Here is a 26,756-nt window from a genome sequence, read left to right as displayed (position 1 = left end):
AAGAAACATAAATACTACCCTGTCATCAAATTTCCAATATTTCCGAACCCTTAGTTCAGATCATAATACAAAGGACATATAGCAAAGTTTATAACCAGCTATAGATGGGAACAGATCTACACAACCCAAATTAGGTATTAACTGCATGAGGTGACACATTGGATAGGCTCTGACAGCAGAGAGGCTGGCAATATACAGTAAGAGAACCCTGACGGATGTCTTCCAACATCGGAGCTGTACAGCCTTAAATCATAATGTCTTCAGACACCAGACAGTGGGTTGGGAAGGGTTTACTTTACCAGTGGTTTTTCTGTTTGGACTAGAGATGAGCGAGCATACTCGTCCGAGCTTGATACTCGTTCGAGTATTAGGGTGTTCGAGATGCTCGTTACTCGTAACGAGTACCACACGGTGTTCGGGTTACTTTCATTTTCTTCCCTGAGAAATTTGCGCGCTTTTCTGGCCAATAGAAAGACAGGGAAGGCATTACAACTTCCCCCTGCAACGTTCAAGCCCTATACCACCCCCCTGCAGTGAGTGGCTGGCGAGATGAGGTGTCACCCGAGTATTAAAATCTGCCCCTCCCGCGGCTCGCCACAGATGCATTCTGACAGAGATCAAGGACAGTGCTGCTGATGCCGGAGCTGCTATAGGGAGAGTGTTAGGAGTGATTTTAGGTTTCAAGAACCCCAACAGTCCTTCTTAAGGCCATAGAAATCGCAGATTGCACCTATGTGCGATCTGCGATTTCTGTTCTCTTCTCTATATGCGCTCAACGGGGCCGGCGGCAGCAGCGCCGACCCCATTGAGAACATATAGAAGGCAAATCATTCAGGGGATTTCAAGCCCTGCGTCCAGAAAGCAATGCTCTGCCGTGGACCAGGAGAGAGCGACAGCCTGCAGCAGCGCCGCAGAACGTCAGAAGAAGTGAGTAATGATTTTTATTCTTTGCTCCACTGTATTGCCGGCGTATAAGGTGACAGTTGGGGTGGTCGTCTTATACGCCCCGTCGCCTTATATGCCGGTATATATTTTTATTGTAACACATTTCTGGATGAATTGCAGGGAAGGGCTTATATATTTAAGCCCTTCCCGACAATTCATCCTGCGATCGCCGGCAGCCCATTGCTTTCCGTGGAACCTGCTGTATTGATGGCTCCATTGAATTCAATGGGCAAACATCGTTCTTCTCTGCCACAGCTGTTACAGCTATGGCAGAGGAGAAAGATCTTTACGCTGACAGTACGGGGGGGGGGGCCCACTCTTGCCGCTATTGTGGCTTAATAGTGGGACCTGTGAACTTGAGATGCAGCCCAACATGCAGCCGCTCGCCTGCCCTATCCGTTGCTGTGTCGTTCCCATCACTTTGTTGAATTGCCCAGATTTTCACAAACGAAAACCTTAGCGAGCATCGGCGATATACAAAAATGCTCGGGTCGCCCATTGACTTCAATGGGGTTCGTTACTTGAAACGAACCCTCGAGCATTGCGAAAATTTCGTCCCGAGTAACAAGCACCTGAGCATTTTGGTGCTCGCTCATCTCTAGTTGGGACCTATTGGTGTATGATGTCCATTATTCTTATCTGTAATGACTTGTGAGAGATGCTATACTGTTCTTCTTGGGGACGTCTCCCAGTAACAGGTTCTCTACAGCTAATTAAGCTCATTCTCTATTATTTTCCTTCTTTGCAGTAAGCCGCTAATATAAAGGAAGGGATTGTTAACTAGTACCGAAAGGGAAACTGACAGCTTGTCAAGCTTGCTATGTCTAAATCTATCAAACAATCTTGATGGAGGTAGGAAGGACATTTATCCAATCAGTTATGAGCTTCAGCTGTCAGTAATGGACTGTTGCAGTGATATTTACTGGTTCGGTAGAATATGTGGATATCAGTGAAAAAACTTTTTATAAGTAATGCCATTTGGTCAAGAAATATGTTTTGGATATAAACTTTATTTTGATTCTGTGTGATTTTGCTGATTTCCAAATGCACCCAGTATGTCAATAATAGAAAAACCTCCCCTGAGGAAGCTGCCTTGAGCAGCGATATGTGTAAAGTTTGTTGCATTCGTATTTGGATACATTCATTCTCATACATTCTTATTTCAAGCATTAGTTTTAGGACACATGGACTAAGTATATATACTTTTTTCACAGAATTTTCTCTATTTTAGCTATTAGATCATTTCAGTGGGATATTTGTATATGTTTCAAATGCAGTATTTATATCATTGACACCTAATTAGTATATATTGGCACTATAATAGAACTGTATTTTCAATTTTTTGAGGAGTATTGGAATTCATAGATATCGCAAATATTCACTTTATTATAAGCTTTTATTTCAAATATAAGGTCAAAATAGCCATGCAAGGGTGGTTTCACACCTGCGTTGGGGGTTCCACTTTCCTGCTCCATTCAGCAAATCCCCGCTTGCTGAATGGGCTGCCTTTGATTGGCTGAGCTATTAAATGGCAGCTGAGAGCAGCCTCTGATTGGTCCCTGCGCTCAGCCAATCAGAAGCAGCACTTACCCATTCATGAGTTCATTTGGTTTGCCGCAGTTACATGCATTCTGTGAACCTGTGTCCTATAATTTTCGCTGCGGGCGTTTTTCCGCATGTCAAATTCACATATGTGACTGCTCACATTGTAAAGCATTGGTTCTATCTAGTGGAAATTTTTTGACGTGCTGAAAAATGCACGTTAAAACGCCCGTATGACTGAGCCCTTAGGGTCTGTCACTCTGGTGTCATGGCACATGATACATTATGATGTGTTTTTCCCCCACCATTGGCGAGTTTATGATTGGACTATACACAATGTTTGAGGCCTGTAACAAAGAATTACAGATCTGCATTAGAGCTGTATAACAAGACACTGGAATTTTATAATGAAGACTATTTGCAAAATTACTTTATGTTAAAATTTAGCTGCATTGGAACATCCTCATGCAGCTCACAATTTAACTTCAATGGCCGATTTCTTTGAAGGCAGCGGAAAATGGAAAATATTTTACGGTATGCAGTTCAAAAAAATCTTAACGGTAGCCCTCTCTAAATATACATGTATGTGGGAATGCATGTCCCTGCAAAAGGTAATCAGAAAGAAAACCATTGTGTATAAGCAAAGAAAGGTTTCGTTAAATAGGCTTAAGATTAGGTTTACTTAAATTTTACAATGTATACGTTTTTTCCCTACTTGCTATTCAAAGGTCAACGATTCAGCTGTGAAAAGGACCACCGACTACTTCAGAACTGTCCACTCTAGATCAAAAACTTATTTTCGGCCGACCTGAGAGACCTGTCTGTGATGCTCTCCTCTTCACATCTTTGCCTTGCTCTGTTGGTAAGCTTGTGTAACATCTACAAATCAAACAAAACACCTTTCATCCCAAGTTTGATAAGGACATCACTGTAACTTCACTACTCCGCATACAGCAATGCCAATCTCAGTACAGTAAGAGAAGTGTTGGCCGTGCCGGCTCCACCAGAACAGAGACATAATGGTATCGGGACCACTATTAATGATGTTTGTCTATTTATATCAAAATAGCAGCTTTAGTAGAAAGCACAGTCGGTTCCCTGTAATATCAGATAATGATTTACAGATTTAAAACCTTACTTTACCGGGTAACATCTAAACAAGATTCCAGCTATGAACTACAGAGAAGCTTATTCTATGTGTTATTCACGTACTATAAAATAGATGGAAAGCATCAATGATGTGAATTCATTCCTGTGGTTTTCTATTATCAAGATGGCAGGGAGAATTAATTACAGGATACTGGACAGGAGTTGGAGCTCAATATTTTCCAATATTATTTCAAGTTCCGAGAGTTAAATCAAAAGTAAAAAATCTATGCCGTGTACAGCTGTAGGCTCCATGCTAATGTGAAAGTGCCTAGAATGGCATTGATTCACCTGCTTTCTTCCTTCTTTGCAGTGTACCCTCCGAACGTGCCATCTGCTACTTGGCATTGGATTCACTATAATGTGTGAGCCTTAGTATATCCACATTACTGGACACTAGAGATGAGCGAGCGTACTCGGTAAGGGCGATTTCGCAATCGAGTACTGCGATTTTCGAGTACTTCACTACTCGGGTGAAAAGTACTCGGGTGCGCTGTGGGGCGGGGGGTTGCAGAGGGGAGCGGGGGGCAGCAGCGGGGAACAGCGGGGAGCCCTCTCTCTCTCCCTCTCCCCCCCACTCCCCGCTGCAACCCCCCGCTCACCCACAGCGCACCCGAGTACTTTTCACCCGAGTAGTGACGTACTCGAAAATCGCGGTGCTCGATTGCGAAATCGCCCTTACCGAGTACGTTCGCTCATCTCTACTGGACACTGAAGTGATGGAGAAAGTATTTAGAATTACTCAAGAAACCTCAGCCAAGTCAGGTTCTGCTGGATCGCCTTCCCTCATAATCTAGACTACATTATGTGCTTAACAGTGGTGGGGAAATAACTAATGCAACCATCTATGGAAATAAAACAGAAAGCTGTCATCCACATACAACGTCCAATGTCATGACCTCTGCATGTAGCAGCCATATGTACACCGAACAATCCCTGCAGTAGGAACAGCTGGCGTGTGACATCAGTAAAGTGGTACCACGTCATGTCAGCATCACAATCTGCTCTAAAATAAGGTGCTGACCTGTCCTCTGCATAGCAGAAGTCAACATTTGGCATTCATGGGTCAACGTGGTGACTTGAGTGACTTTGACTGTGGGCACGCTGTAGGTGCCTTGAGGTATGGTAGCCAGTATTTATGAAACAGTCACACTTGTTGGCTGTTCATGAACCACAATAGTAAGACTGGTTGAACCATGAACAGCTATCAAACAGAAGATCACAAAGCAGCAGGTCATGTGTGGTTGAGCCTATAGGCAAGTGTTCATGTGACACATCTGGTATCTGAGCATCAACTGACCCAGCAGTACAAAAAGACCAATGGTCATCATACCACAATCCTTGCATGGTGGACACCACAGGGACCTGTTAGCTGACCATTTGCACCCAAATCTTCCGGAAGTCTTTCAAAAGAGCAACATTGACCTCGAATAACTAGGAAATGGTTGGAAGAACATGACAATAAATACTTCACACTGCCTTGGCCCCCAAACTCACTGGACTGTAACCCATTGAGTATGTTTGGGATATGCTGGAAAAGGATGTGAGATCTGCTCACACTTATCGTCAAAATGTGCACCAACTGACAGAGCGGCTACAGCAGGCATTGGTTGAGTTAAGTATGGAGGATGTTTGCCACCTTGTGGAATCTGATGTCTGAAAGCTGTGATTGCCCAAAAAGGGGGACCAACCTGTTATTGAGTAGGTGTTCCTGATGCAGCAATCATTCACATGTATACCATATACTTTAATACCTGTACTCAATGAATAAAAGTTACATTTTTATTAAAGTGTACTCTCTTCTTATCCCTTCACAGTTTTTCCGGGCCACCCCACTCGCTTGGAGTGGATGGGCAGACACCTGAGAGTGACCTCACCAGCTGTGCCTACCTAACCCATTCACTTTGGACCACATGGATCCAATATGAATAGCAGAGCTTAACACAGTCTATTTTAGTGCACAGTACACCTGTTTACCTACATCTGGTAATGAAACAAATTGGGCACCATGCATAAAAGCTAGTGCAAACAAAAAGTAAAGGAGTTATCCAGTGCAAGCAATTAAAAGATATGTTTGATCCTTCACTAGGAAGATCAAAACTGGGATCTGATTGATGTAACGGGCACTAGTTCTAGTAGTTTGCATTAGTTTTACAGTCACCCAACTCATGCAGCAAGAATGTTCCTTTTTTTGTTTGCTTTAGTTTTGCCTTGGAGTAGGACTTGTAACTATACATTTATGTAATCAGACAGAGTTATTTGTACTGCCCTAGGTTATAACACATTGGTTCCCTCTTGACACAGCTGTTTCCAGTTCAGAGAACCCAGCAGACCTTTGCTGTAATACAGAGTACAAAAATAAACTTCACTGCAGATATTATCTGTGGCTACATATCACATGGCAGAAAATATAGAAAGATGATGCGGTATCTGGTAGCGGTATGTCACAATTATTATTAATCACTTTTAAAACAATAAATCCAATATGCTGCATATGCAAAAAGGTTTCAGTGTATAGCATAATAGAATAAAAAACAAGGACAATACACATGACTAAATGAGTGTCAGGCGGGTACAAAGGGAGAGAGAGAACCCTACCCGCAAGGACTTCTAATCTACAATGGAGGGGGAAGGAACCAATAGGTGAGGGCTGGAGGTGCTTGCATGGTAGCGGGGTTCCTGGAGGTGGTAGGCTTTTCTGATGAGGTTGGTTTTCATGTTGCTTTCAAAGGTTTTGAAAGGTGGGGAAAGAATCTGATTGGTTGGAGCAGTACATTACAGAGTGTGGGAGACATATGGCAGAAATCCTGGAGATGGTTGTGTGAGAAAGTCAAGAGGAGACCAAAGAAGGTGGTCTTTTAATGACCAGAGATTACATGTGGGGAGGTATCGGAAGATTACGCTAGAGATCTATGGAGTCAAATGGAAGAATTCCTCGCTCATGTTATATAACAGCTGTCATTTAGGTGGGTGCACCTCTAGTAACCCCTGAGGATGCCAGTATGTTGGCAAAACATGTTGGTGGGATTCTGTGTTTCTTTTAGCTTAAAGGGGTTGTCTTGCGAAAGCAAGTGGGGTTATACACTTCTGTATGGCCATATTAATGCACTTTGTAATATACATTGTGCATTAAATATGAGCCATACAGAAGTTATTCACTTACCTTCCCTGCGCTGGCGTCCCCGTCTCCATGGCTCCGTCTAATTTCAGCGTCTAATCTCCCGATTAGACGCGCTTGCGCAGAAGGGTCTTCTGGCTTCTGTTCGGTCCGGCACGAGCGGCGTTCTGGCTCCGCCCCCTTCTACGTGTTATCGCGTAGCTCCGCCCCGTCACGTGTGCCGATTCCAGCCTCCTGATTGGCTGGAATCGGCACATGTGATGGGGCGGAGCTACACGATGACGCGTAGAAGGGGGCGGAGCCAGAACACCGCTCGTGCCGGACCGAACAGAAGCCAGAAGACCCTTCTGCACAAGCGCGTCTAATTGGGAGATTAGACGCTGAAATTAGACGGAACCATGGAGACGGGGACGCCAGCGTAGGGAAGGTAAGTGAATAACTTCTGCATGGCTCATATTTAATGCACGATGTATACTACAAAGTGCATTAATATGGCCATACAGAAGTGTATAACCGGACTTGCTTTCGCGAGAGAACAGCTTTAAGCAAGCAGACCTGGTGATAATATTTAGGCAGTCATGAGTCAGCAGCAGAGACCTGCTTCATATCTTCTATAGCTACTAGCTATTCAGGAAAGATCTATAGAGCCCATCATACAGCAGACTGGAGCAGCATTGAATGATATATATTATTGGTGTCTTAAAGGGGTTGTCCCACGGCCAAAACAAAAAAATTTTCACACTCCAGTCCCCCATGTTAAGCAAGCATCACAAACTACCCATGTAAATCGTTTTTTTAGAGCGTTTCTACTCACCATGAAGCTGTTTCATGAAGTTATAAAAATCTTCTTCCAAGATGGCCGCCATCATTTCGCAAGGTGCACCGCTAGTCTTCTCCCATGGTGCACTGCGGGTCTTCTCCCATGGTGCACCGTGGATGTTCTCCAGTCTGAGCTCCACTGCCGATTACAGCCACCTCATTGGCTGATCGGCACCACGTGACGGAGGCGGAGCTACGCGATGATGTTGAGAAGGGGGAGGAGCCAGGACGCAGCTTGTGAGCCCGGACCCTCCAAAAGAGGATTCTTCTCTGCGCAAGCGCGACTGTTGCGGCGACCAGAGAAGAAGTTTGGTCGTTGCCATGGAGACGGGGACGCCAGCACCGGAGGGGGTAAGTGTATAACTTCTGTATGGCCAATATTTATTGCACGATGTATATTACAAAGTGCATTAATATGGCCATACAGAAGTGCATAACTGCACTTGCTTCTGCGGGAGAACCCCTTTAATGCTCCCAGATTTGATAGGCAGGGGGTTGTACTTTTAATTCCTCTTAATGCCTCTTAGTATTTTTAACTGAGTTCAATAAAAGTTAGATTTTAATGACTGTATTCAACCGATGTGTTTCTTGCTCTTTGGGCAATTTTGGTGTTAATTATAGTTAATAAGCCCAGTGTGCACCACGAGGTCTGTTTTGTATACTTTTTAGATCTATGGAGGGGGAACAGCTTCTGGGCAGTCTTGTATGTAATTTTTTAATATTTGGGATCAATTTGCTGGGTAATGGGCAGCTAGTGAAGAGATTGGCAGAGGGTAGAGTAACAAAGGGAAGTACGTTTGATGGTGGATTGTAGGGGCACAAATGGTTGCATTGGAGGCCACAGAGCAGAATACTGCAGTAGTCTAGGCGGAAGATTATGAGTGCATGCACTAACATTTTGGCTCACTCAAAGTGGAGGAAAGGATGTAGTCAAGAGATGAAGGAGGCTGTAATGTGGATATATGGTTTAAAGGAAAAGGCAAATCAAAGGACTCCCCGAGGGATAGGGCTTCACACCGAGCCATCAGTGCTGCTATGAAGACATGGCACTATTAGTAAATGTCAAATTGCAAGATTTCCAGTTTATCTTTAAAAATATACTGTATAAAGTGGCTTACACCTTTACAGCAACCTTCCAGTTTTGGGACAGAACCAGGGCCGGGACACTGACAGTTATGGTTCTCTGCCATCTTTTTGATCCACTTATTCCAGGTCCCTGGAATACAAGATGGCCACTGCAATCATCAGGCTACCTAATCCTCACAGTGCATTGGTAGCGTTTGACTACCAATGCAGTATACCTGCTCTCTGATTGGTCAGAGCTGCTCATGTGATCCACACTGGCCAATCAGTGAGCAGTGCACAGTGTGCATTAGGTAGTTGCAGCAGCCATCTTTGATGTGTGCAAACGGGGCTTGTGGATCGTCGGAACAGCAGAGAAGAATAACTGTAGGTAATAAATACCCTCTCCTCTGGTTCTGGAACAGAATTTTGTCTCAAAACTGGAGAGTCTCTTTAAGTTCCCAATCAGGGAGTAGAGGGTACAGAGGCAGCAATGGCACATTCACTCTAGTGCCTGGAGGGCCCAAACTGTGTTGCTCAAAATAAGAAGAAATTTGTGCATATTTAAGCTGGGTCTCAATGTGGAAAGCATCTACAGCTTTAATTTTGGAATAGCTATATTCTTCTATGCCATTCCCACAATAATTTCTATATTTAACACAGCATACATACTTATCCATATCTGTTGTAATTTGCTATTGTACTATTGATAATAATAGGTAGTCCCCCCCCCATTTAATATTCAGATCTATTTATGAAAATGTGCGGATTTTAGTAGCAATTCTTAAGACAGCTATATCATAATAGTTGTTGATTGGATTCCACACTGCCAAGAAATGTGTGAAGACTAATGAAACTGAGCTAATCACAGACAAAATTATGTATAGAAGCCAAGCCTATGCACTCAAGTCTGGGTGACTGCACAATCTGCGTTAGATCAAGAGCGTAGGAAGTAGATGACATACTACAAAAAAAAGAAAAAAAGAAAGAAAAGTTTCCAACTTCTTTTAGCCTTTTGTTTCACAGTGAGTTCTAAGATGTGACAATAAATAGGTTTGTGAAGGCTAAGTATTAATAAAGTTTACTTAAAGGGATAAAAAGTGGAAAAACATAAAAATAATAAAATACATTAAAGTATACAAACAGTATATCAACAGAATAAAGAAAAGCAATACAATGTATTCTCTAGTGCTTAGCATCCATAATATTCAGATAGCAATCTGGGAAGAGCCATGCTGATTCACCAATCAACCTGAAAGTTTGAAACAAGACTTCACCTGCATTATTCTTTGGTGGGCTCTCTTTTCCTTTTTCTAGTAGCAATCTTATATACTATGGATGACCCTATATGATATTTTTACAAAATATCCAATGAGGCATACTACAGCCATTCATTAATCACGTGGGAGGCCTCTCCTAATCAGCTAAAGAGCCTCTGAATATATAAGTAAATGAAAGTTAAAATCTATTAACCATTCAGCTAAATGGTTTGGGGACAAAATTCTGTCCCAGGGCTGGAGTGAGCGGGAGTATATTACATGTAGTTGTTTTTTTCAGCTTCCAAGATGACTGATCAGACTACCCAATTTCCACAGTACATTCGTACTGTTAGACTACTAATCCAATATACCTCCCCTCTGGTTGGACATAACTGCTCATGTGATCAGCACTGGCCAATGAAAGAGCAGTGCACAGTGTGCAATAGGTTAGATAAAAAACATTGCTGCAGCCATCTTCGATTGCTAAAATCAGGGCCCAAAACTAGTGGATCGGAGGTATGGTAGAGAAAAACAACTGCAGGTAATACAGCCCCTCCCCCTCCTGTCCTTTGAAAAAATTTAGTGGTCGCTTTAAAACCAATCAGCTGTTCTATAGACGTTTATTTCACATTTTTATGGAACTAATTTTTTTGTATGCGGTTAATAATTTACTTTAGAACCAACTGGAACAAATGTTTTTGTTCTATGCATTCTCTACAGTAAGCTTGAAACAAGACAAGTCAAGCTATAACTGCACTGTTATGATCCTTTTTAATTTTTCATGTTTTAATCAATGTATTTCCCCAAAACTTTTCTTAAATCAATAAAAAAACAGACCATTTTGATCTTCCCTGTTTTACTGCTTTAGTAAACAAAGAAAGCATTACAAAAGGGGAACCAATTATTTTTTAATAGCGTCATGCGTGGGATTATTTTATGGATCTTAATGCCGTGTTGGAGATTTTATAAACAAAGCACATCTCATTTTACATTCGCTAACAAGCTCTGCTAGAATGTAGTTAACCCATGAAAAATCAAGCAAAAATGTGACGTGCGTCCTAGGGTGGCCCTAAGCTATGGGTCATTTTCTGAAAGTTAAACTTTTGCTGCTCCCATCCTCTAATCCTGTTCCAATCAACAACAAAAAAGGCGGTGCAAAACTTCAGCTCAATTGGACAACTGCTAGGTGACCCTCAAACGCCTTGAAGTTGGAACATAGTACATGCATTACCTAGAAATTGATTAAAAACATAAAAACATACAAAGTAGGTAAGTAGAATACAACCATCAGTTTCAATAATGAATTATCTCTCTTTTTTGGCAAAGACTAATAATACCTGTGCTTATCTGGCATAGATATATTTAATGGTGAAGATGTGACAACTTGACTCCCTGAAAATGGGGGTTCCCATTTGCTGGACCCCTCCCACACATCCATGAATCATCATATAAATACACCATAACTGTTTAATAGAAACTAGTTAAAAAAACATTGAACATTATTTTTTCCTAAGAGGATTTAGTAGCAGTTGGGTATTTTTTATGGTCTCTGGCAATGATCTGTAAAACAAAATGTTGGTCAGCGCAGCCCCTCCCACCTGATGAATAATTCACTGCACTCAATGAAATTTGCTTTATGAAGGGCAGTGATAAAACCAATAAGGTTCCCTATGTATAACCAAAGGTGTTCAGCATTATACATAGGGAACCATGTTAAATGTAACAACGGCGTTAATGGCGACGTTACTTTTAATGCAGGCAAAATACTCCATGCAACGTTATTGTGCAAATCACATAACATAGTTATATGTTAAAGCAATAGTAGAGCCGGCTTAACTTAGCAATAGCAATGCTAATTAAATTAATGAAAACTCGCATTGATTTCCATTACTGGGGCTTACAAGTGATTCTAAATAAAATACCAAAGAAAAAATATTAAATTTTATCTAAAAATACCAAATTCCGGGTGAAAATTTCTAAACTTCATGGTTGATGAGAGTCGCCTCGCAGTTGTCCGACTGACCTAAAACTTTGCACTGATCGCTTTTTTTGTTGATTGGAACAAGATAGAAGGGTGGGAGATGAACTTTTAGAAAGTTGAAAAATAAGGGCCACCCTAGTGTATCCTTGCATCGTTAAAAACGTATAGAAAGAATAAGTTATAGTTTTATGACGGAGTTCTGTGCCTGACATCACTGCCTAGGCCTTGTGGAAGGGATTTAGATATGATACAGAAGCTACAGGCAGTATACACAAACCAAGTGTACTGGAAGCCAGAATCAGACGCATCGCATGTGAAACTGCACAACCACTTACAAAGGAAAAATATCAGCATTTCATACCATCTACTGGACTGCATGTAAAGGATTCAACTACATGAGCTCACAGTTAAACGAACATAGCAGCCAAAATGGATAAGAGGAAGGCGACCTATTAATACTGGAGCACAGTGCATAGCTGGCTAGCAATCTATCAGTATTTCCTCCACATGCATCATGTGCCGCATTTATCAATGGAGCATAAATAAATGTGTTTGGGCTTGAGGGGATTGCGCACAAAAATAGAGAATGAGTCATGCCCTTGCTTCAAGCTTTATACTAGACATAACATACTATATCAATTTTTTTTCACAGTGCTACTTTCATAGTGGTTTGATATTTTAAAGTGGTGGAGGACCTCACCGCTCCTCCACTGAAGAATTGAGTGGCTCAGCTACTCTGCCGACCACCAGAATTAGAAGTCCCGCTTCATATCCATGATACCACCACTCTGGTGGCCAGGAAAACGTCTGCCCCTGTTGATGTGGGTAGTGATGCAACCAGTGTTTCAGAAGATTTGCCCCCCCAGTAAATGTGATGTTGCCATCCAATAGATTGCGCTGCAGAGGTATTGTTTCATCTTCCTTATTTGCATATTACCCAGAGGAGCATAGATGGCCTTATAAGTCTCCTCACTCACCTTCTTGGTGCTCTAATAAGGAGTGATGTTACCCCTCCCGACCCATGTCATAGGCCTCTCACTAGCTAAGCCAGGATTCTACTGCACACTGAGGAGGACAAAGATCCCGAAACAGCTGTCTGTCCATGGATTCTGCTTCGGTTTTCAATTCCCAATCATTTCTCTAAAGACCTGTATAAAGAGTCAAGCATTGATTTGAAGGAATGCTACCATCCAACAGGTGGGGCTGCAGAGGTATTGTTCCATCTTCCTTATTTGCATAGCACATCACCAGCGCCTTTGTCAAGTAGGGGGCTCAGATGGGCACAATTATAAACAGTTAGTGATGTAATAACCTTGGGAAGTGGTGGAGGTCGTATAAAGTGTGGTGAGCAATGTCAGCAGTCTGTGCGGCTGCATTCATACCTCTGACAGTGGCTTTAGCACACCCCATCATTGATGAGGTGCGCTACATGCAAAAAAAATAGAACAGACAGCGCTTGAAAATTCATGTTTAAAATATAAATGGGAGCGTTATACCACGATTACCGCGGCGTTAATCTGTGTGCTACTTACCTAGTACGGTCCAAGTCCCTCCTGATGGTCTGCGGAGTCTCGGTAGCTGCTTTCTGGTAATGGGGTTCATGAACCCCGCTTCCAGGAAGTGATGGCTCTAATTGGTTCTTGAGCGCCATGGCTCAGCCAGTCAATACAGCGCTCAATGAACCAATCACAGCGCTGCAGCTCAGCCAATCAGAGCCATCGCTTCCTGGAGGCGAGGTTTGTTAACTCCCTTACCAGGAAGCAGTGTTCTGTCGGCTGCTGAGGACTGCAACCAAGTTTCCAGAACTCCACAGAGTGTTGTGAGGGACCAAGACGGCTAGTTAGGTATTGTTTTACTTCTTTTTTATTTACTGTAGCAAGGGTTTATATTTCAAGCCACCCCTTGAAAATCAGGATGTCTTATTTTCAGAGTAGGTCTTTTTTTTGGAAAAACATTATATAAATATATGATATCTGAGCAGTCTCCCTCCAAGCTTATAGTCCATTTAAAGAAACAGTGAACTATAAGAGTAACTAGAGCAGTCCATGGTCTACAGACAAGGGTATTTGGTTCATCCTTTTAAAATCTTGCCGAAAATCCTGCAAACATTGTGGACTACTTCACTGTTAAAGCCTGACTATACACCTATAAACTAATGACAGTGAAGTTAAAAATGTGGTGTATATGGTGTCCAAAAAATATCTCTTATTCATTTTACAACTTCAGCTTAACCCTTTGCAATCCAATTTTGGATTCAGGGTTTCCTAGGGGGCTTTCTCCTTCTGCCATTATACAATGGCACCATCTGCTGGCTAGAGCCAGTACTGCAGTATGGGACATGCTGGAGAGGCCCCGGACAACAGAGCGGCCAGTAATCTACAGTAAGAATACCCTGCTGGACGTCTTCCGACATCGGAGCTGTACAGCCTTCAATCAGAATGTCTTTAGACGTCAGACAGTGGATTGGAAAGGGTTAATTTGCCCTTAATGAAATGGTGTGAACATATAAATAGTGGTAAACAGTCATGATATATAATCAAAAAATGCATATTTGATAATGTACACATGACCAGATACTTAATATTCAAATTTTAGAAGTCTTACCAACAGGCTAGACTGAGAACTCGTTCTGCAAAATAAAACTAATTGATGGATGTTAATCCTATTGAATCCTATGCAAATAATAATGTATAGATTGTTTTGTAATGACTTTTCAGATTGGGTTTAGGCACAGAATAAAATGTACTAATGTGCCCTTACACGTGGAGATCATACTAAGATAATATAAGCGAAGAGAGATCCTTTGATATCAGACCATATAACTTACACTAATTGGCTCTGCTTTGGTTGAATAGAAGACAGAATCTTATTTTATTCACTACAAGCCTGTGATGTTCTACTTTCTAGAAGAATATCTTATCCTGATCTCACATCTATTTCAAACGACAAATTAACTCAACTGAAAAATTCACAAATAAAAGAAACACAGATTTTGAACTTATTTAACTAATTAGACTAAAGAACTGACAATGATTTGACTTTCAAATTTATATAAAATTGAGCAGGCAAATTAGAATGTACAATATTGGGTAAAAAAAAAGGGAGCTGCCGAAATATTTCCTGTCTGCAGCCCTTCAAAAGTTTTCTTTCAAGCAGTTTTCAATCAAACTGAACAAAAACGGAGAAGGCTGGTTTAATGAGCAAAGATGATTTCATGAGTACGGCAATGAATTTTCTTCCTGCTACTGGAATCTTGAAAGCACTTCTCAGCTCCAACTTTACTGCTATCTTACCATAGGGGATCATATCAAAGAGGCAGCAGCTTTTCTGACCGATCATAACAAAATACTTAAAGTGAATAATTGCATTTTGCTTTAACTTTTGTGCAGGGTGAAAACAGGAATTAAACCCTTTATCTATGGGGGAAAAACACAAGTCAGCTCCAATGGATATATAGTACAGACGTTTGGAAACACTAATAAATCAATAGAGGATCTTTTTTTAAGCTTTCAATTAAATTGATCATGAATTATAATTAGTACCAATAAAGGGGTTTTCCAGTCATCAGCTCTGTTGATTTGATGCTGCCAGGGCTTTCTGTGGGTGGGATTATGCTGGCCAACAGTTCTCATGATTTCTTACCCCTCTCATAGACATTGCCTATATTCACATCTGCCTGTATGCCCCTACAAGGTGTAAAGTACTGTAATTGTTCCATCTTTACATACAATACAGATCTGCTACTGAAACACGGCTCTGCTATTCTGTTGCTCACTTGGCTACGCACTTTGACTATTATTTCCATCAACTCTAGTCTACACGTTAGACTCAAGTTGATGGAATTGGATGATTTCACCCAAAGTGATTATCAGTTGGGTAAAACTTAATAATGAATGATCGCTTTAGCCAACTGATGACACACAGTCATCATTTACAAAGAAATCGGCCTAAAGCTGGATGAATGTTCTTTCATTCTTAGGAATGTTCCCAGAAATAGTGTTCTCAGAAATATATAGTTTGTATTTTGCCAGGTGCCATTGAAAATATATGGCTGGCTTCAACAACTGTAAAGGCCAATATGGACTAAAATCTGTATGGCTGTGTTTGCAAAATGATCATGCATACGATCATTCATTGAACGCCTATTCAACCATTAATCTACATCCATGTAATCTGTATGGCCACCTTATCTGCTGCCCAACAAGACTGGCTTAAGAAAGGCTTTACATGGGACAACTATCATTTAAAAAGTCACCTCAAAGAGTTGCTAGAGGGAGTTGCTAGCATACAAATGACTGTTTGTGTCCTTTCCAATTGAACTATTATTGCTCAGTTTTGGTCGCTGAAGATAGAGAGAGACAAGGGAGCGAGAGGGTGAGACTTCCAGCTAGGTTGTTGCCTACTCATTGAAGACAGAGAATTGTCTGCTTATACCAGGTGAAAAGAATTCATTAGAGAACAGTAAAAAGTTTTTCATTGGTTGGCATGTTTACACAGAAAAGCCTTTTCTTATATTTGCCCCATTGAGCAATGATGAGTTGTTCCATGTAAAGCCACCCTTATAGAGGCATCTCAGCACTTTAAGGGGTTATTCAGGATTTTCTGGGAAGGTGCAGTATCAGGCATAACCACACTGAGCTGTGCTTGGATAAACACTGAGGAAGCCCCTTCATTGTGATATTCAGTGGGTGGACTGTGGGTAGGACCCTTATCAACCATAAATGGATTGGCCCATCCCAAGGACAGGCCATCAATCTAAAAGCCCTGATAACACCTTTAAAATTATTTGGAATATTTAATATAACCATTCATCAAACATTATATTCATTCATAGCTAATTCTAGCTGCATTAGTAGATGTTCTTTCAAGATAGTATTAACACACTGGCAATGCTATAAATTATTCTTTCTTTCATATAATGTTCCTGATTTGTAGGGATTTGTCTCATTAAGATCTTAACAGACTTGAGATTTGGCAATTATAACAGCAAGTTCATCTAAGACAGTACTCTGGCTTCCTATTTCTTCACCATATAAATGTTAACTTTTTATTCCATTTTTTTGTGCCAATCTTCCACCTTACCAACAAAGAAGCAGCCTCTTTGTCAAAAAGTAAATAAACAATCTCGGCCGCTAGAAGGAGTTGTCGTTTTACTGCAAAACTCGGCATGCAGTTACATCTCAGGCAGATATGCAAATGATGAGAGTTGTGGAGTGATTAGATGAACAGTCTTGCCATCTGAGGCCCTAAAGGGGGTTCTACCCTTGGCCTATACAAAGGCTCTCAGAGGCTACTTGTGTGTAATGGACCTCTTTTTCCGCTTGTGTAGAGCTTGTTGACCACTAGACGCCTCTACGACAGATTCAAAGAGATTTAGCCCAGTTAACAGAGTTTGAGAGCATTGGAATGTGAAAAGCTTGATGGTCATATCAACAAATTGCCCGCCACTTGGGTTGTTCTAACCAGACTGTTAGGAGGTGTTATTGCACCAGTGGATGCATGAGGGCATATATACAAGGCGACCGAGCTTAAGACGCTCTCAACAGACTACCAATAGAGAGGATTGTCTGCCATCCAAAGACAGATGGCACCATCATTACAGGCCCCTGTGTCTGTCGGAACCTTTTCCAGGCGCTTGGCTGAAAGACATTTGGTCTCATGGAGTCCATTGCATGTTCCGCATTTGACACCCATCCACCGTCACCTCTGTTTACAATGGTGTCATGAGCGATGAAACAGGACTGCTATGGACTAGAATTGGTTCTCTTCAGTGACTAATCAAGGCTTAGTTTAGACACTGACAATGGACGTGTTTGTGTCTGGAGAGCTAGGGGTGAGCAACTCAATCCTGCCTTTTCTGTGGAGTGGCACACTGCCCCCACTGCTGGTGTGATAGTCTGGGGTCCATCACATATGAATATGACAGTTGGTCACCACTAGTAGTGATACAATGGACAATGACAACTCAGCAATATGTTCAGGACATCCTGCAGCCACATTTGTTGTTTCTCAAGGCAGTGCTTCCAAAAGGCATATTCCACTATATTTCCACACTTCCGTGACCTGCCCATTTGCCAAATATATTGCCAATAGAACATGTATGGAACGATATTAGATGCCAACTTCGATAGCTTACAAGTTTGCACAATCTAGGAGGTTCAGTAACAGCAAATGTGGATTGATATGCTGCAGGATACCATATCGAACCAGGATACTGCCTGTATCACATCTTGTATCCAAGCTAGAGGCAGCCCAAAAGGGTACTAGAGCCTCCTTGCCCACCTGCATCACATCTTACATCCAAGCTAGAGGCGGTATAACAGGGTACTAGAGCCTCCATGCCCACCCATATCACATCTTACATCCAAGCTAGAGGCGGTACAATAGGGTGCTAGAGTCTACATGCCAGCCTGTATCACATCTTGCATCCAAGCTAGAGGCAGCCCAACAGGGTACTGGAGCATACATGCCCACATGCAAAACATCTTACATCCAAGCTAGAGGCGGTACAACAGGGTACTAGAGCCTCCATGCCCACCTGCATCACATCCTGTATCCAAGCTAGAGGTGGTACAACAGGGTACTAGAGCCTCCATGCCCACCTGTATCACATCTTACATCCAAGCTAAAAGCGGTACAACAGGGTACTAGAGCCTCCATGCCCACCTGTATCACATCTTACATCCAAGCTAAAAGCGGTACAACAGGGTACTAGAGCCTCCATGCCTGCCCGTATCACACCTTGTAGAGGTGGCCAACAGCGTACTAGAGCCTCCATGCCCATCCAGATCACATCTTACATCCAAGCTAGAGGAGGTACAATAGGGTGCTAGAGCCTACATTGCAGCCTGTATCACATCTTGCATTCAAGCTAGAGGCAGCCCAACAGGGTACTAGAGCATACATGCCCACATGCATCACATCTTACATCCAAGCTAGAGGCGGTACAACAGGGTACTAGAGCCTCCATGCCTGCTCGTATCACATCTTGTAGAGGTGGCCAACAGGGTACTAGAGCCATCATGGCCGCCCGTATTACATCTTGTATCCAAGCTATAGGCGGTACAACAGGGTACTAGAGACTCCATGCCCACCTGTATCACATCTTGTATCCAAGCTAGAGGCGGTACAACAGGGAGCTGGAGCCTTACTTCAAGTGTCCAGTTTTCCGCAATAAGTTATCTTTTTGCTCTGATATTATAATCACTTACTTCTATTGACATTACAATCACACACAAAATTTCATTCAATTTCAACAACTACTTCTAGGTGCTTGGTTTTTTTTTTTTATAATGAGCGTATTTATTACATTTCAACCGCCATGTCTACCAGAAAGCATCAATCATTCCCTGCATCATTTTATTTGCTCTACATATTTCTATTTGTTAGTTGCAAATATGCTTTTCTCTTTTAAATTCTGTCTGTAAGACAGGCATCCTAGAGTTGACATTTTGTTGCAAATTGAATTGCGTGCCTAAAAGGTACATGCCAAATACCAAACAATTGATGACCTGTAAGAACGAAATGTATATATGCACTTTATTATAGTTTTTACTGTCTTGAAATATTGGTCTGTGAGTAAATCTGAAAAGTTCAGACAGGCTAAAAGATTACCGTCATCTCTCAAGACAGTAGTGGACACCTTTGTATAAAATTGTCTCTTCATAGTCTGACTAATGGATTGGCTTTTACTTCGAAAAAAAACCTGACTTGACATTACTACAAATACATTTCTGCTACACAGGAGGTGGACCTCCAAACTTTCCTAGGGGAGCTGTTGGGAAATAAAAAAGTTAAGTATTCGAGGACTTGGAATCAGAACTAGGTGTAAGTTTCTATTATAATTCCTTTTTCTACTCTGCCTCTGTACATCAATTGGGGGGATTTTGAGGGGAGGGTAGTAGGTTATAAAATAAGTGCTTCTACATAGACATCTAGGATATGATCTCCCCTGCTGTGTCCGCTTCCCATAAAATCCCAGTGACGGGTGAAGCATATTCAGGACAAAATGTATTTTGTCTCCAGGGAACAATTTTATTGAAGTGTTTGACTCCTTTAAGAGTTTCACACAATAACTCGTCTTCAGTTTTCAAAGACTGTTACAGATTCTAGTGCTGATTTGCCTGGCCTTTCTATTTACACCCTTGGCCTGTGCTTCTAGAATAACATGTACTAAGAGCAAAAGTGTTATCATCCTTTAGAAACAGAGAATAGAATACAGAATTGTGGTTAGTTTTTGTTCCGGCACACTGCAGAACATGAAATGAGGATGACCCAGACTGAACCCCAAATGTCCAGACAGAGACAAGAGTAAGCAGTTCAAATTAGGTATTATTCACACATACATCCAGCTTCCAGCAGAGACATGTCCTGTCCTTATTTGTCCCCAGCATTACACATAGTGAGAATACATAAGCATGTCATAGACTAGTCTATAGGGAATATATAATGCATTTGCATCATAACCTGCACTTCATTTGGAGCAAAAAAAAAGGAAGTGCAATATGGGCTGTTTATATGACTAATTTATTTGTATGTAATAATTTATCATACATTTAAGGGCTAATGCCCACGGTCGGATTTCTGCCGCGTTTTACGTGGTGAATGTGTGCGGTGTTATGCCGCAGCTATTAGGTTCTATTAAACCTAATGGCTCAATGTTCACACTGCGGAATTCCGCAGCATGAAAGAAACCACGGCATGCTCTAACTGTAGTCAATGGAAGCCGGCCATTACGCTGTACTCCCGCTGTAGCACATACTGTACTGTACTGCGCATGCGTGCCGGCTCAAGGGACAGGAATAACGCGGCAGATCCGGAAGGTGAGTATAAGGGTTTTTAGGGGCCGCCGTGGTGGACTTCGCTGCGATATTCCACTAGGGAATGGGGTGTGCAGGATGTCGCAGTGGAGTCCGCCACGGCGCCCCCCAAAACCCTCATACTCACCTCTTGGATCCACCATGTTATTCCCGTCTCTCAAGCTGGCGCGCATGCACAGTACAGTGCGTGACGCCCCGGGAGTGCGGGATGCGTATTCACACAATAGTTCCGCTGTGCTTCAGTGGAAGTTTAGCATGATGGCTGGCTTCCATGGACTACGAGGGAAGCTGGCCACACGTATTCCCGCGGCAATTAGAGCATGCCGCGGGAATATGTGTGGCCGGCACATATTCCCGCGGCATGAGTAGTCCACATCCTATAGACTAACAGGTCTCTCCATGACTGTATATATGGACAGACCTGTCAGTCTCCACAAAAGGGCATACCCCAAAATGTGTAGCTTTATTATACTAGAAAGCGGCCTTGATTAATTTCCCCCAAGTGTTTATCAGGGGTCGCTCTATACTTTTAGGACCGCTGATATTTTCGCACGTATGTTTTACATTTAAATAATGCTATATTGGATTTATATCTTTTTCAGCTCAGTGGAGTTCAGTAGACTATACAGCCCTTTAACAATGCGGCACATAATTCTGCGTTTGGCCTCATCAACTTCATATCATAATATGAAGACAACTAATGTAATGAATGGACAAACTCCCGCTGACCTTATTTACCCAACTCATCATTTGAGTTTTTTTCTAAAGTTCTACACTGCATTGCTAGATGTATTGTAAAGCGTTATTATGATGTTACCATGCTAATATGAAGGTCACATTGACATATGTACCTCATTGCTGAAGTCATGGTACATACAATTACCTTTTGTCAACTCTGCGCCACAGTTCAAATGGGCTTAATCCGTGACATGAATTTGAAGTTTAACCTTAGTGTTCTTCCATGGATTAAGTATCATTATAACGTCAAAAAGTTTTGCCATAGAACTGTTGTATTTTTAATAGTAGATCTGCCCATTGAATAATTTAAGAGATAGCAACAGTGGTTCCTCGGTGTCCCAACTAGTTTTGCCTTTCCAGCCTCCTTAGGGCAAAAGTGAAAACTAATTGGGATATCATGAAACTGCTGTTGTTATCTTTTAAATTATTAATGTGTCTTATGCCCTACGGATGTAGCAATCGTTAACATGACCGGTGCATTGTGATTACTTGATTTACAGTATTGTAGTACAACACATCAAGTGTAAAGTTAATCTTTGCTACGTCTATACATTTGCTGACCTTTTTACTCTATAGGTAGAACAATGAAAAGAGTGAATTAAAGCCCAAAAGGTACTGTCCAATGTTTGCCTTCCTTTTTACACAGGTACAGTTGCTATTGATTGCACTGAGGTGTTTACAGGACCCAGAAGCAGTTGAAGGTGGGGACATAGGAGCAAGATGGTGCTAAACTTGACGACGGTACTTACCAGCACCCGTAGTGTCAAGGTTACGGAAAAGCACAGAAGCAAAGGGAACAGAGGTGATGACTGTCCAGATTATACTAAAAGGTACAAGCTAATCAAAAGCTTTGATAGCGTAAATGGAGAAGTTGAAATCTTCACTATATAAGCCCTAAAGAAATGGAGCATCGAGATAACCTATATTGCACTGAACTAACCCACTTGCTTTGCATTTATATTGCTATTTTACTTCTAAATATCAAAGCTAATTAAGTAACATGGATATAAACTGCATAAGGCAGCTATGCTCAACTACAGAAAGCTAGATGCAGATAGTTCCCCAGGAGACTCTGGTCTCCATGAAGCCAACCTGCCATATGTATAGTCTTATTAAAGGATATAATAACTCATTACACTGCATCTACACCACATGCGATGGTCTGGTAAGAGTTTTGGTGATGCAAGAACAAGAGGACGAAGGAAGATGGTAGAGGATAGCTTGATTATATTAGCTGAATATAGAAGATTCATGGAGAAAAATGAAGAGAAACAAATATAGAAGACTGATGGAAGTATTTTCTCCGTTGACACCTGTTTGTCCGTCATTACATCAAAACATATGTTCATTTAGTAATTCTACCAAAAAGTATGGAACCAGAGTATTGTATTTTTATGTGTTATTTCATCTCCATAGATGTCTGTATATAAGCTATGGCATGTACTTTCACTCCCATTCATCTGGAATCTGGGTTTGTAATGTGCTTCCTGCTCTAGTTGTCAACGACTTCATTAGCATGATGACAGTCCGTAGACCCATCATTTTCTAAAAACTACAGTATGCTGATGAGTACCAGTAAAATACACACAGTATACCTCATTGGACAAATCAATAATAGAAGATCTATTATAAAAGACCTTATAATCATGAAGTGTTTTTATTGATTATTATACAGACTTTTGACCTGAAGAAGTATGAACTTCAGATTAATTAAATATAACCTGTATATTGAAACACAAGAGAGACAGCCATCACTTATACTAGTAGTTACAAATAAAAACTAGGACACCCGCCTACAGAATATAATACAATAAAACTCCCTTAATCTGACATACTTAAGCCCCATTTACACTGATAGCTGATCGCTCATACGGTAGTGTGAGTGACAGTTTTAAGCGGTCATCTTTGCATACTTTATAGTAGCTAATTGGCTACTATAGAGCTGTGCAGCTGGAGCAGGACACTGCTGCGGCCGCTAATAGAAGAATACAGCTGTTTTGCTTATTCAAACAGCTGTAGTGTTCTCCACATTGACTGCCAGTGTCCCCGCTGTGAATTCACAGCAGGACACAGGCACAGAGAATCTTATCAGCTCAGCCGTCTGATAACAGCCTGCTCCGCTAATAACAGCTGATAGTCTGATTCTAGCAAGCTAGAAATCAGCGACCAACGACTTGTGCACGAAAACTGCCGGATGTCCCTGCATTTAGACAGAACGAGAATCGCTCAAAAGATGGCTTTGTGCGATTTTTGAGTGATTCTCCTTGTGTCTAAAAGGGCCTCTGATTTGAAATAGACTTAGGATCAGTCTATTTCAAATCAAAATAGAGCTAATTTCCAACAGCCACATCTCTATCCCAAAACAAAAGAGAAGGCGCTAATCTCCTGTGCCACACCTCGAAGTTTCATTCTTTGTATGAAAGGGGCAGTCTGAACTTTAAGTGCTCCTACCCCTTCTTTTTCCCCCATCTCCTGGCTAGAGGGGGATTTCCTGCTGGTAGGGCATATTTATTCATATCTATATTTGATAACATTTCTATGCTGCCTTAACTTACTTGTCTTTTTTCTTTTTTACCAATTATAGCAAAATTGACATCAAATTATTACAGGTTACTTTTTCGGCCACCCATTTCAACAAGCAGCACTCATTTATTCTTTGAAGAAAAAAAGTAAATACACCTTGGATAAAAAGCAAATATATCCATAATATATAATCCCATATAATTGGCAAAATATCCGTTTGCAACTAGTAAATATATATTTTTACACACATCATATTATGGTCAACCAACCTGTGGCTGGTCAATCGAATGGCATGTTGGATGACTCAACCAGTAATATGTCAAACAGAACCTGAAAATCTGAGACATGGTTACAAAAATGTGGACAAAAAAAAAATCAACTCAACTGTTCATTTATTTTGGCAGGTTTTGGCCAAATCAAACTATCATTTGCATTAGCTGATTGGTCAGATTTACCCGTTTCATCCAATGTCTATGGGCAGCTTTGAGCTGATTCCATAGAAAAGAACTCAATTTACTCAAGTTTTACACATGATTTAGTAACTACTAAAGAACAAGTTGATATCACCTTTGAACTTTAAATGTATCTTTAAGAAAAGTTAAGGAAGAAGTTAACCTACTTGAGATTGAGAGACAATGGTTGCTCCTTTGCTTTGACCAGATCCTTCACTTTAAATGTGCTACAGCCCAGGAAACTCTTCTAGAGATGAAAAAGAGAAAAAAATCTTTGATGAACTCTGGAATGACATTACGGTTTTCTCTTAACAGACAAGCGCAAACTACAAAGATGACCTATTTCACCACGGATGAAAATATGATAACTCTTATTACTGAAGGTGAACTTGTATGTAGAAACAGTACAGAATCAGAAGAGATATAACATAGAAGACACTTGATATTGTTCTTAACCCTCATCCAAATTAATGACGATATTCATGCTGTAGGACCTGTTATTGGGCCATGGTGTTTGGGATCTTTAGCCCCAGATGGAACTTCCATTTGTTGTTATTTATTAGAAAGTCTTCTTAATGAATATTTTCTCACATTTCCATGTCTGGACTGTATTTGCTGGACTGTTGCCTTTCTGTAATAGTCAAATGATAAGTCTGAACCTCCATGATCCTGTTGTCACTTGCTATTCTATGTGTGGTGAGTGAAAATAGCCAGAAAACGTTTTGTCTTACTCCCAAAGTAAGGGGTAAAATCTGACAGACGCTCCAATCTGTTCTTGCTGTTCTTTTTCCGCATATTAACTATTAGGTGTCTAAGAACTCTTTTCCTAGTTTTGTTGCATTAAATGGCATTATTTTCATAATTTAAAACATTTTTAATCTCCTAATTTTTCCACTTTAAGCTGAATTCACACTGCAACAGATTAGTTGTAGAATTTTCTGCCGATTCATTTAAGAGGGGTTGTAGAAATCTATGTGCATCCTGATTATAACAAGAAATTCGGATGCAGTAGATGAAATGGATTTCCAGTAACACAAATTTCTGCCATATATGAATATAAAGTTAGGGTGAGTTCACATACAGTGCAATTGCTAAACTTCAGCAGCAATGTAAGAGAATGGGGTTTTGCTCAATGGGTTTGTTACGCTATAGTTTTGGAAGATGATGAGGTGCTCAAACATCACTCCAGAATTGTGATCATCTGACTTACAGAAACACCATATGAAACGCATGGGAACTTAATCATTAGCACTGAGCTGCCCTTTTGACCTCTGCTTGGCTGAGAGCTTTCTCGCTAAATTTGTGTTTACTTCACCTCTTACCCTGCTCTAGGTGGGTTTGGGAGCCAGCTAGTGACAGCAGCTGAGTGGCTCAAACTCCTGACCAATGGAACTTTGTTGCTCGGGCAGATCTATGTTGTATTGCCTCTAGAATTGAGGGAACATGCTCGTCTGAGCTTGATGCTCGTTGGAGTATTAGCATACTCAATGTTGCTCGTTACTTGAGCGAGTACCATGCTGTGTTCGACCCCTCCCCACAATACCACTTCCTGCTGTGATGTGCCAGAGTGCACACGTCCATAGCAGTATGTAGCTGGCTGGCTGGGAGAGAGAGAGACGGAGAGGGAGAGAGAGAGAGGGAGAGGGACAGAGAGAGAGAGAGAAAAAAAAAACAACTCGGCACCTGGTGGGTGAATTGCAAAAACACCGGGGTTTCCCATTGAAGTCAATGAATGGGGTTCGTTACTCGAATAGAGCTCTCAAATATTACGAAAAGCTCGACTAGAATAACGAGCACCTGAGCATTTTGGTGCTCGCTCATCTCTAATTACCTCCACTTAAAATCGGTCTCTACACGTCTTATTGAAATATGACTAATAATCCCATGTAATTTTGGGCACCTTCATACTGGCAAAAAAATTGTGCGAGATTTGTGTGTTGCAAGACGCACAAATATGAAACCATTCTTTTGAATGTGTTCATTCACATTTGCTATGTTTTCCTGCATGGCACAGCAATGCGATGCAGGAAACGCTTTGCAGCACATCCGTTCTTTTTGGGATATCGCCCATTGCTTTCAAGCAGCAGCACCGGCCCCATTGAAAACAATGGAAGAACATTGTGATCCCCCTCCACTGCTGTGACAGCTGCAGCGGGGGATTTATTCAACCCTGCAGGGATGTGAAGTTGTCGCATCCTGGGGCTAACACATTATTGCAATGGAGTTGGTGGCAGCAGCGCTGGACCCATTGAAAACAGTTGGAGAACATCGTGATCTCCTGCCACAGCCGTGACAGTCGCAGCGAGAAAGAAAAGAACCCCCGCAAGGATTCCCAGGCTGTTTCCATGTGAA

At 41.5% G+C, this 26,756-nt stretch overlaps 1 protein-coding gene across 5 annotated transcripts in view; it reads right to left on the bottom strand.

Annotated features, from left to right (window-relative positions):
- The window catches only part of INPP4B (inositol polyphosphate-4-phosphatase type II B), a 519,946-nt gene that overhangs the window by 194,867 nt on the left and 298,323 nt on the right, over positions 1-26,756 (bottom strand). For all 5 annotated transcript variants that reach the window (XM_066573709.1, XM_066573708.1, XM_066573704.1 and 2 more), the window contains one exon: positions 24,572-24,651. In XM_066573709.1, the coding sequence (XP_066429806.1) occupies positions 24,572-24,651 (80 nt within the window). The remainder of the gene's footprint in view (positions 1-24,571; positions 24,652-26,756) is intronic.

The sequence above is a fragment of the Eleutherodactylus coqui genome, chromosome 7 (assembly GCF_035609145.1).
Source record: "Eleutherodactylus coqui strain aEleCoq1 chromosome 7, aEleCoq1.hap1, whole genome shotgun sequence".
NCBI classification, from domain to species: Eukaryota; Metazoa; Chordata; class Amphibia; order Anura; family Eleutherodactylidae; genus Eleutherodactylus; species Eleutherodactylus coqui.
This window is presented reverse-complemented; position numbering and strand designations above follow the sequence as displayed.